Source organism: Lithobates pipiens, unplaced genomic scaffold, assembly GCF_037356315.1.
Source record: "Lithobates pipiens isolate NorthernLeopardFrog02 unplaced genomic scaffold, aLitPip1_a1.2 Scaffold_19, whole genome shotgun sequence".
NCBI lineage: Eukaryota > Metazoa > Chordata > Amphibia > Anura > Ranidae > Lithobates > Lithobates pipiens.
Window position 1 is genome coordinate 481,357,571 of NW_027507764.1, and position 12,866 is coordinate 481,370,436.

The 12,866-nt window shown below is 45.6% G+C and overlaps 1 protein-coding gene across 4 annotated transcripts in view; it reads right to left on the reverse strand.

Annotated features, from left to right (window-relative positions):
- TPD52 (tumor protein D52) overlaps window positions 1-12,866 on the reverse strand; it is a 305,089-nt gene that overhangs the window by 138,100 nt on the left and 154,123 nt on the right. For 3 of the 4 annotated variants that reach the window (XM_077492923.1, XM_077492920.1, XM_077492921.1), the window contains 2 exons: window positions 12,516-12,564; window positions 261-911 (listed from right to left, as the gene is read on the reverse strand). In XM_077492923.1, coding sequence (XP_077349049.1) covers window positions 798-911; window positions 12,516-12,564 — 163 coding nt within the window. In that variant the 3' untranslated portion in view covers window positions 261-797. Of the gene's footprint in view, window positions 1-260; window positions 912-12,515; window positions 12,565-12,866 lie in introns of those variants that run through there. The other variant, XM_077492924.1, reaches the window with a different exon arrangement.

The window sequence follows — 12,866 nt, forward strand, 5'->3', positions numbered from 1 at the left end:
TTTTTACAAAAATGTGAGGGGTGTACTCACTTTTGTGAGATACTGTGTATATTATATATATATAATTTCCTCAAACAATTGAATATCCTGATCATCTGACATATACTTCTAGATCTGTATAATCCCCATTGTGTGTATGGTAGAGCGCCAAGTGAGATAATGTTCCACTCTAAAAAAAAATACATTAACAATAATAGAAAAATGAGTGTAATGGACACTCAAGAACAACATTTTACACACTAAAATATTCAAGAAGTCTGTTAACATGGAAAACATGTATTTATTCAAAAATCTGCTCACCTCCCTTTCTAACAACAGTCATAGAACAATTTATTTCAGAGTGCAAGGCATAAGGGTGTGTGGAAGTAACATTTTCCTGGACATGAAAAAATGCAAAATCACAGAGTTAACGCTCTATAGCACACAGACTGTCCATTGGTTACTGCACACTTTTTATATTAACTTTAGTGTCTAAACAGTGAATAAAGAATCCAGTGTAACAAAACATATTGGCAGTTATGGAGGAGTATGAAGCATAAAAGTCCCTTTATCTTCCCTGCCCACCAATTGTTTTTTGGGCTAGATGTGTTTGCAAGGTTTCTAGCACAGAATGCATACTATCTACCCCATTTTTTTGCTAAAGGAGTAGCTATCTAAGATTAGGTTGGTGACACAAAGCAGTGGGAACAAGAAACATAGACAGGACTGATAAGGACACAAGAGGGCGCTCTGGGTGGGCTTTTCATTCATTCACTCGCAGCTTCTTTCATTTTTGGCTGTATGCTTTGGTGGGGATCTCAATGATTCTCCTCGTCCTTTTCTGTCAAGTCTTCTGTGGCACTGGCATTGGCTGCAGAGTTCAACACTTCTTCAAAATCTCCAGTGGATTGTTTGGGGCCACCAACTTTTGACTACAAAAAAAAAAGAAAAAGAAATAGTTATTATAATGATGAGTCTGCAGGTCTGTAAAAAGACAACATGGAGTTGATTTACTAAAATTGGAGATTGCAGTAAAATCTGGGGCAGCTATACATGGTAGCCAATCAGCTTCTAACATCAGCTTGTTCAATTACGCTTCGGCAATAAAACCTGGAAGCTGTTTGGTTTCTATGCAGAGCTGCACCAGATTTTGCACTTTCTAGTTTTAATATCAACCCCAATGTGAAGAAAACTTGTACTTTGCTAATACTAGGCTAACTCACAGGGGGGTTGATTTAATAAAGGCAAGTCCACTTTGCACTACAAGTGCACTGCAAGCGCAATTGGAAGTGCAGTCGTTGTAGATCTGAGCGGATCTGAAATGAGGGGAAGCTCTGCTGATTTTATCATCCAATCATAAGCAAGCTAAAATGCGTTTTTTTTTTTATCCTTGCATGTCCACCTCAAATCTAAAGTGACTGCACTTCCAAGTGCACTTGTAGTGCAAAGTGGATTTGCGCTTAGTAAATAAACCCTCGGGTCTTTGCATATAAGTGGCCTAAATGATCCTCAGCTCTTTAGACCGCCACCAGATCGCCCTAATATTTCTAATCAAATTTTGACTTTGACAGTAGAGATAAACAGGAGCTATGCACAATCCCCATCATAGGCCCCATGTGATGGCATTTAGGCCTGGTGATTGGCTGCTCAGACACACAGCACGGAACAACTTGAACAGGGTGTCACTCATGCCCTTTGCCATAGAGAAGTCAACCTAGATGAACAACATATAAAATGATAACGTAGTGCCAAAACTGGGCATAACAAGATTGGGAAACAGCTTGATGTAAAGGACAAGTAAGGTCTTAATACTGTAAGCCCTTGTACACACGGTCGGAGATTCCGACGGAATGTTCCGATCGGACCGTTTTGTTGGATATTCCGACTGTGTGTGGTCTGCATCGGACTGTTTCCGTCGGAGTATCCGACGGACCAAGTTTTCCAACTTGTTGGTAACATTTTCAGACAAAATGCTCCGATCGGACATACTCCGATCATGTGTAGAGAATTCCGATCGGACAAAGTGCCACGCATGCTCAGATCAAATTCCTACACCAAAGCTATTGGCTACTAGCGTGAACGTAGTCCCATCGTAACGAAATCACGTCATCACGTCGGATTTTCCGACAACTTTGTCCGACCGTGCGTATGCAACAGTTTCGGACAAAATCCGATGGATTTGGTTGTCGGCATCCCCGACCGTGTGTACAAGGGCTAAGACTTTGGATAAGAACGGTATAACTTACAAAATACACCTTTTATTATAACACACAATACCAAAATACCATAAGTAGAACCTAAACGTTTTTAGCTTGGGAGGGTTTCTAATTATATTTTGGTATTATGTCTTCTAATAAAATGTATATTTTTTTGTAAGTGTCCCTTCTACCTTTCTTGCCTTTAGACCCCTTTCATATGGGCTGTCTGATTTCAGTCAGTTTTCAGGCAGATTGTTCGGACCATCCAGTCTCTTCTATGGAGCGGCGGATGTCAGTGGACACATGTCCATTGACACCCGCCGCCATTCCATCAGATCCGATTCGCCAAAAACAGATGGATGGTGGTCCTATTCCCCATCCATCCAGTGGATTGGATGCCATCGGGTGGAGATGGACAGGTTGTCCATTTCCATCTGATTGCCCCATAGAGGAGAGTGGGACCGTGTCCGTGTCCACTCTGCATAGCGGAGCAGACACAAGCCCGTCATGCTCCTGCTCAGCGGGAATCAGCAGAGAGATCCGCCGCTGAGCATCTGGATTCTGCTTAGTGGAGGCGCCCATGTGAAAGGGGCCCCAAGTCTGATGGTCTTTTATGTCAGGAGGGGATGTGTTGTATTTATTTGTTATAATCACAATACTTGCCTCCTATCCCAGGGTCCAGTGTCTGCAAGTGGGTCCTTCGCCGACATCTGCAGTTTTCTCCCCAACTTTCGTGTGCCAAGTGCAGGTTTTTTTAGGTGGTCTTGATTGGCCACCAAAAGGAGGACACTAATTCTGTGCATCCCATTCCCATCCCCCCAACACGCAGGGACCGCGCTGCCAGAGATGTACACTGAGTGCATGGACAGCTCAGTGTACAGGACACTCAAGACTTCTAGCAGGTAAGTAGGTTTATGTTAATGCAGAAAAGATATTGTACAGTATATCTCTTCTGTGATAAATAGGCTGCCTGCTTGTAAGTTTTATATTTTTTAGTTTAGTTCTGGTTTAAAAAAAAAGGAAAATGTGCACAGTAAAATAGAAACATTTTCAGTAGATATAGGAAGGTGTGCACAGCAGATGCCAAGAATAACTTTCAAATTGCAAAAGAACAACATCATGCATTGTCAATGCACATATAATAACAGATCATAGGCATGTGCGGGGGGTGTGCCAGGTATGCCTGGGCATACACTATTCACTCTGTGCAGAGCAGACCTCCCCTACTGTCCGCCCCCCCCCCCCCAATGCTGCTGGCTTCCCTCCTTTTCTTTCCTCTCCCCTTGACTGCTGCGGGGGATGTTTCAGGATGGAGAGTGGGGAAAGGGCTAGTCAATATGTAATTTACCGTCCCCTTCCTTTTCTAAATTAACACAGTGAACACACTCGCTGTGTTCATTCACAAACTGAAGCGGTACTATGCAACAGATATACAAACAGATATTGAGAATTACACTCAGCATACAGAAGTCTTACTATGCAGTATCTGTACATTAGTATAAAAGCAGATACTGAGAATTACACCCAGCATATAGATCAGAAGTAGCATTGTGTTGTGTTCATGAACACATACAGTAAATAGTATAGATACTTTGAATGTAAATGTGAACATGTACTACTTCACATCTTCTGTATGCTTTGTTATTCTAAGAACAAAAACATTAACTCCACAAAATCCTCCTCTGAATGATGTCTGTACATTGCAGGAATTTTAGGAAGCTTTGTTGCAGATTCCTACCTTTTGTTATTCTGAAGAAATATCAGTGTGTTTGTCTGTGTCCATTCGCAAAAGGAATGAGGAGTGATTATATAACCATCAGCTGCTGCACTTGCAGGGCACTATTGAGGAAAGCTGCAGGGTTTGCATCCCTTTAGATGTGATTTCACTTTGAGAGTATTTCACCAAAAATTGTATTTTGGTTGCAGGGAATACCAAAACTTTGTATCTTAGTGCAGACATCTTGAAAGTCCACAAGCCAATCACATGAGCAGGAAATGACATATCTGGGAGGAGTTCTGTACACCAATCGTGTACAGAACGCCTCCAGGTAGCCATGTTTGGATTGGATATTACAGAAAATTACAGCGCTGCCACTTGAAAACAAAAAGGAAATATTTAATAACATTCAATTACAATATCACTCATGCGGCAACTATATATGTCCTTTTTTTATTTTGTATTTGCTTTTTTATTCCCAAGAAAGTGAATGTTGCCTTTTAAATCCAGTTTGTATTACAAAATATGCAGTATTATGTAAAGGTTACCAAACTTTTACGGCTCATTCACTTTATATCTGTTGAGCATGACTGATCTGTATAGATCAACACAGGCTCAAAAGTTATATTTCTATGGGCCATATTCACACCATACCGGTATGTTGCAAACAAAATGCAGCATTACTACATTTGTAGGCAGCACACTGCACTGCAGAGCAATATGCTACAGTGAACAGAGTTTTTTTTTTTTTTAAGTAAACAATGTAAACTATGCAATGTATTGTAACAGATCGCACTGCTCATACACAATGCAGACCAGTGTACACAAGTTATAGCGGGTTGGCTGGTATGAACGCGCCCCTTTAAAATAGTAACTGTATGAACATATCAGGACTGTCTTGCAAAATACAAGTCAACTGACAACTATACAGTGCTGGGTCAGGTCTGCAGTACATGAGATGAATAATGGGAGATCCGTAGATCAAGCAGAAATGGGGTGACATACTGGATTTTAGGGTGAGACGTGGCTGCATGCCATGTACTGGATATTTTCTTATCGGACGAGTGGGGACAGCAGATACACACAGATTATGCTGTTTCCTATGTAACTAACTTGTCACTTTACAAGCATAGGAAGGTAAAGGTTCACCTTTTTAGAGTGTAATTAGTATCTATTCAATGTATTAATTAATATATCAGATGTTGGCATGCTAAAGAATTGACTGCGGGTATGTAATTAACTGTTTGGGTAACAACTCATTTCTCATTCTGACATTTTTAATTAACGAGGACACACTATTTGCACCTAAATTAATTAGAAAACATAACCATAATGAATAAAAAAAAAAAAAAAACACAACCTTGTCTGAAAAAAAAAAATCAGCACGTTTATTTATAACCTTTCAAAGCATTTTCTTGCTGATCTTTTTGCCAACAACCCATCATTTTGTAGTCTAAGTGATTTACAGTTTATATGTTTTTATTATCTGATCTGTGAATTCTCATTTTCCTTGCTTTTCTATTCTAGCCAGTTTGTACAGTACTAAAAAGACTCACTGCTAGAAAATTATTATTTATATATAAAATAGGATTTTTGTACTCACCGTAAAATCCTTTTCTCTGTAATTCACCGACCGACACAGCTCCTCTCTGTAACTAAATGGGTTTGTTAGCCTGCCACTAGGAGAAACTAGGCAAAATTGTAACACAATACACAGAATTGTCAGTACCGCCCAGGGGGCAGACCCTGTGCTAACAACCCTCCCTGCTGCCCCAGCAGCTTCAGTACGTCAACAAGTAGTACAACGTAGAGAAAAGGAGGGGCGAGTGTTGTGTCGGTCGGTGTATTACAGAGAAAAGGATTTTACGGTGAGTACAAAAATCCTATTTTCTCTTATATTCACCGTTGGTGACCGTAAGACGTAGGCTTGGATTACAATCTGTCTGATCCACCTGGAAATGGTGGCCGACGAGACCGTCATACCCTTCTTTGGACCAGCCACCGAAACAAACAGTGAGTCTGACTTCCGAAAGGGAGCTGTGGCAGACAAGTACACCTTCAGAGCCCTAACCAAATCTAGAGCATGAAGGGCCACCTCCTTGGGGTGCTTCGGCTTAGGACACAACAATGGTAATGCAATGTCCTCATTGATATGAAAAGCCAAGACCACCTTCGGTAGAAAGGACGGTTGCGAACGCAACACCACCTTATCCCTGTGGATAACCAGATAAGGCAACTTGCATGACAAGGCCGCCAATTCCGAAACCCTCCTGGCCGAAGCGATTGCCACTAGAAAGACCACTTTCTGGGAAAGAGTCAACAGGGCAATCTCCCTGATGTTGTCAAACAGTGGCTTTTGAAGCGCCGACAGCACCAGGTTCAAATCCCATGGGGGTAACGGCGGACGCACCAGAGGGACTACATGTCGTACCCCCTGAACGAAGGTACTCACTAATGAGTGAGAAGCCAGGGGTCGCTGAAAAAAAGACAGCCAAGGCTGAAATTTGCCTCTTAATGATGCTTAACGCCAACTTCCAGTCTACTCCTTGCTGAAGAAACAGCAGGATCCTGGATATAGAAAAGGAGCGCGGATGCCATCCTTTCTCCTCACACATGGAGATGTAGGCCTTCCAGGTACGATGGTATATCTTCCGTGAAGAAGATTTACGTGCCCTCAACATAGTTGGAATCACCGAGTCTGACAGACCCCGGGTTCCTCAGCACCTGGCTCTCAATAGCCATGCCGTTAAAGCCAGCAGAGTGAAAGATTGGACCTTGAGATAGGAGGTCCTCTTGCAGCGGCAGTCGCCAGGGAGCATCTGCCACCAGACGCACCAGGTCTGCGTACCAGGGCTGCTGAGGCCAATCTGGGGCAACCAGGATTACTGGAATCCCCTTGGCTTCCACTTTGCGAAGCAGACGTGGCAACAGCTTTAGAGGAGGAAAGGCGTAGATCAGCTGGTACTGATCCCACGGAGCCACCAGCGCATCTGACGCGTCTGCCCATGGATCTCTTGTCCTGGACACAAATCTTGGCACCTTCCGATTGAGACGGGAGGCCAACAGATCCACATCTGGCATGCCCCACTTCAGGCACAGCAGCCTGAATATCTCCAGATGCAATGCCCATTCTCCTGGGTCCAGCATCTGTCGACTCAGATAGTCTGCCTGCCAATTTTCCACCCCCCGGGATGTAAATGGCCGACAGGGCCGGAACGTGTCGGTCTGCCCACCGAAGTATGTGAGCGACCTCCCGAGCAGCGGCTGAGCTCCTTGTTCCCCCTTGGTGATTTACGTATGCCACAGCCATGGTGTTGTCCGACTGTACCCTGATTGGACGCCCTTGAAGACTCAACGACCATGTGTGGAGGCACAGGCTGATCGCTCTCAATTCGAGCAGATTGATCAGCAACTTGGATTCTTCCGTTGACCAGAGGCCCTGAGCCGACTGAATCCCCATCACTCAGCTGGATAGACTGGCGTTCGCTGTGATCACCGTCCATTGGAGAGGTAGGAATGACTTTCCTGACCGAATCACCGGGGATCTCAGCCACCATAGCAGGGAGTCTCTGACGGACTGGCTCATCTGGATCGAGCGATCCAGGGACAACGGAGATTTGTCCCATTTCGACAAAATCTCTTTCTGTAAGACCCTGGTGTGGAACTGGGCATACGGCACGGCCTCGAAGGCGGCCACCATGAGTCCCAGGAAAAAGCGAAGTGACGACCCCTCGCGGTTCCACAGTAGTTTTATCGCGGCTCTGAGGGTCTGCACCTTGTCTGAAGGGAGAAAGACTCTCGCTTCCTTGGAGTCCAGCAACAAGCCTAGGTACTCCAGACGCTGGGTCGGTATAACTGACTTCTTTAGGTTCAACAGCCACCCAAATTCTTGCAAAGTCTGCATGGAGATCGCAACATTCTCCTCCAACTCTGAGGCAGAAGATGCTCTCAGGAGGAGATCGTCTAGATATCCCACAATCACGATCCCGCGTTGTCGCAGCAACGCCAAAACTGGAGCCAATACCTTGGTAAAGACTCGGGGGGCTGATGCCAGGCCAAATAGTAGCGCCACAAACTGAAAGTGGGCTTCCCCAACTGCAAATCGCAGAAACTTCTGATGCCGCAGACATATGGGTATGTGCAGGTATGCATCCTGGATGTCCAAGGATGCCAGGGAGTCCCCTAGATGGAGTGCAGCTACTACTGAGCGAACTGATTCCATCCTGAACCTCTGCACTTTTACAAAGTGATTGAGGGCTTTTAAGTCCAAGATTGGACATACCCCTTCCTTCTTGGGAACCACAAACAGATTTGAGTATAATCCCTGGAAGCATTACGATTCCAGAACTGGTACAACCACCCCTCGACTCAGCAAGTCCCTTACCGCCCCCAACAGGGCTTCCCGGCGAACTGGGGACACGGGTATGCTGGAGGGAAGAATCTGTTTGGCGGCCAAGAGAGAAACTCTATCTTGTAGCCTGTGGAAATCAGATCGCAGACCCATTGGTCGGATAAGCGGGAGGACCACCGGGCTGCAAATGCCCGAAGGCGACCCCCCACCCGAGACAAGGGTGGGGGCAAACCTTCATGCGGTAGCACTTTTTGTCGCAGGCTTGCTAGGCTTGCGATGCCAGGGACGCTTTTGTCCGTCCGTGGCCGTCCTGTCGGCTGGGAAAAGCCGTTTGTGAGCGGAAAAAGAGGGCCCTTGCCTACGGCGTGGCTCCTTAGACTTCCTGGTAGAGTACTCTTACCACCGATGGCATTTTTATAATGTCATCCACTGAGGCTCCAAAGAGCCGGTCGCCAAGGAAGGGAAGATCGGTCAGGGCTTTCTTAGATGCCTGGTCAGCAGACCAGCATTTTAGCCAAATCAGGTGCCTCAGCACCACAGCTGACACTGAAGTCCTGGATAACAGAGGAAGAGTATCCAGGGCCGCGTCACAGACATACTTAAGGCCTTGCACTAGTTGGTTTGCTAGTTCCACGCAGACAGGGGAGGCCTGTTGCTCTCCCAATTCGCGGTGCAAACGTTTTGCCCACTCGGTCAGTGTCTGCGACACCAGTGCGGATGCCAGTATAGGTCGCAAGGCTGACCCCACAACCGTAAACAAGGAACAAGCCTCGGCCTTCCTGTCCGTGGGATCCTTGAATGCAGGAGTCCCCTCAACCGGGATTGTGCTTACTTTATTGAACCTGGATACTGGGGGGTCCACGACTGGAGGAGACGACCACTTTTTGAGAAGGCTTTCCTCAAAGGGGTAACCGCTATGTTTTTGGGGACCGAGAAGGTCCTTTGCGGCCGACCCCATTCCCTGTAGATGAACTTGTCAAAATAAGTCAAATATGGGAACGCCTTAAGTGAACGTGCTGGCTTGCGGGACCCAAAGGGGACCGATACATCAGCAGAGGGATCCGCTGGCTCCTGGATCTTCAGGGTATCACGCACAGCTGTGATAAGTGCTCCAACCAGCGCTTTGTCGCGCCCGGACCCAGACGGGGAATCATCCTCACTGTCCGACCGGTCCTGGTCAGCCTCGTCTGATAGGTCAGAGCAGGGGTCACCAGCCGCAGCAGGGCCGAGTCTGCATCAGAGCTCTCCTTTTTAGCGCACTTTTTAGCGCACCTTCCCTTCTGCACACCACCTCTATTTTAGCAATAAATGAGTTAAGGACCGCCTTCAGGGTGTCCAAGGGCACAGCGCCATCCGCAGGTGACCCGGTTGCAATAGCCTGGATTTTGGGGGAAGAAACGCCAGTTTCTGAAGCCATGCTGACCCTACCCTGTCTGCCACCTGAAAGGGGAATTAGGACAGTGAAGGTCCCACCCTCCTGCTGCCGCTGGCTGGGGGGGGGGGGGGCTCCTAGCGCCAGACTCACCACCCTGAGGCATTCTGTGTCGGTTACTAGCCTTGCCTGTAGTCGGCGGCAGCAGCAGCAGAGAAGAGCGGTGAAATGATCTGCAGAGCTTGCATCATCGTTCAGGGAATGGCTGCCCAGCATCCTGTATACACAGGAAACACAGGAAGCAGCATGTAATAGCACATGGCATGCTGTCACTGGAGAGCTGCACTGAAAAAAAGTGCTCAGGCTTCAAGAAAATGGCCGCCAATGATCTGAATAGGGAAAACCTACAGAAAAATGGCCACTGAAGCTCACAAGGGGAACCTGCTCTGCCCCTATCCAAAATGGCCACTGGACAGCACCATGCGGTGAAAGGAACAGTGCTGCCTCAAAACACAGTAAAATATTTCCACAGGCACCTTTTTGGTACCCCCCACACCGGAACCAGGACCAGCGCTAACCGCACAGACCCCATACAGGTGAGAGACCCAGCGATCCCCTGTACACACCGCACAGCAGACACATGGAGCCGCCCCCCCGGGGGGGGGGGGAGGAGGGAAGATAGGGACGTGGGAGAGAAGAGAAGGAGGTGAGGTAGCCCCTGAATTGACCTCCCATGGAATGCCCAGCTGCTCACCCTACCGAAGTAGGGAGAGCCGTACTTACCAGTCCTGAAGAGCTGGGAGACATTCCATCACAGACCCACTCCTGCGCAGTTACAGGGTGGCTGCTGGCCTCGGTATACTGTGATCCAGACATCAGTAGCCCAGTCATATGTATACCCCGGACCATTGAAGCTCACCGACCACCTCTGGAGCTGAGGTATGTCGTGGCCTGCCGAGCCATAGCTGCGACGTGCACACGCTCGATGGCCGGACTGGGGGGACTACAAAGATAACTTAACCAGCCTGTCACCCAGCCGGCAGTTGATAGAAGATCTCAGGATCATTCATCTTGCGCAAAAGCATAACTCCTGCATCAAAAAAAAAAAATGGACCAAAGGGCCCGAAGGGTTCCTAGGTCATTCTCCTTCACTAGGCAAAATAAAACTGAAGCTGCTGGGGAAGCAGGGAGGGTTGTTAGCACAGGGTCCGCACTGGGTGGTACTGACAATTCTGTGTATTGTGTTACAATTTTGCCTAGTTTCTCCTAGTGGCAGGCTAACAAACCCACTTAGTTACAGAGAGGAGCTGTGTCGGTCGGTGAATATAAGAGAAAAAAAAAAAAATTATATATATATATATATATATATATATATATATATATATATATATATATATTTTAGCAGAGAATCTAGAGAATAAAATGGCTATTGTTGCAATATTTTCTGGCACACTGTATTTGCTCAGCGGTCTTTTAAACGCAATTTTTTTGGGGAAAAAAGACGCTTTCCTGAATTTAAAAAAAAAAGGTAATTTTTTTTGCATAATGTGAAAGATGATGTTACGCCGAGTAAATAGATTCCCAACAGGTCCTGCTTTGAAATTGCGCACACTCATGGAATGGCGACAAACGACAGTGCCTAAAAATCTCCATAGGCGACACTTGAACGGTTACCATGTTAGATTTACGGAGGAGGTCTAGTGCTAGAATTATTACTCTCGCTCTGAAGATTGCAGTGATATTTCACATGTGTGATTTGAACACCATTTACATATGTGGGCGTGACATACGTATGCGTTTTCTTTGCTGCGCGAGCTCGTGGGGACGCTTTAAAAAAAAATCTTATTTATATATTTATTTATTTTTACATTGTCTCTTTTAAAAAAAAAGTAATTTTTGATCACTTTTATTGCTGGAAATTGCAAGGAATGTAAACATCTAGTAATGGGTGGCGACAGGTACTCTTTATGGAGAGATCGGGGGTCTAAGACCCCAAATCCCTTCTTTGCACTTCAAAGTATTCAGATCACCAAAAACGACAATTCTGAATACTGTCATTTTTTTTTTTAAATCTCTGCCATTGGCAGCCGAGTAAACCGGAAGTGAGTTTGTGACGTCACTTCCGTGTTTATACATAGAAGACTGGAAGGAAGCCGTTTCCAGCTTCCTTCCAGCCTCACTCTTGCTGGCGGAAGTGCCAGATCATGGATTGGGTCTCCTGGTGGGACGAGAGGCCCGGGAAGAGTGGCGGAAGGCGGCGGCTGGGGGTTGTCACCTTCTCGCTCCTTCGGGATAACAGCTGACCGGCTTTTAGCCACATCAGTTGTTATCCCTGAAGAGCCGACCACCTGCTCTTAAAAAACGGTAGCGGGATGATGCAGAGGCCGCATATATGCATACGGTCAGCGCTAAGGAGATAACGAAGAGAAGCTTCTTTCACAAGGGAAACAGCCACAGATACATTCACCAGTCTCTATACAGTGAATATGATCATTTCTATAGAAAGCGAATGAAACATTGTAGAGTTGCTTTGTTTTGAAGTCAACATAGCCAATCTTCATATTGTTTTTTTTGGGGACAGATCTTACATTCTTTGGAACCTTAATTTAATGAATATACTTTTTTAAAATAAAAATATTGGCCTGGTGGGCAAGGGGTTAATTACCGCAAGTTTTGTTATCTATGAGGCAATTATTTTTAAATCTGAAGCAGAAATCGCTCCGCTTTATACCCAAATCTGCCGCACATGTCAGTAAAGCTACCAAGACAGGCGGCAAGGCTTTCTGAATCTGATGTAGGCAGTAACCCCCAGAAAAGTGTGCTTAGGCTTTATTGAATTCCCTCGTGTAAGTCTTGAGACTACAAATGAAAATGGAATAAAGTTTCACTTCACTGTACCTTCAGGTTTTCCACCTTTTCTTCAAAAGACTTGAACGTAGGTGAATTCCTAAACAAAACAAAAAATAAGAAATCAGAAATCTATTTATTATCATCATAATTACAACACAAAAAGAAGTGCTCCTCACAAGCCTCAGGAGATGTTTTGGGCGGCATTTAATTTTGAGAGTGGTGGGTTTTATTGTCTTAGTTCTTAATAATAATCATAACGGCAAAGGTTCTACTTTTCTATCACTGCGTATGAACATTGGGCTTGATATATACAGAGTGGAAGGTGGAGATAGTCCTCAAGGCATCTATACTCCACCTATAATGTATGGAGGATGCATAAAATACCAATAGATAATAAAG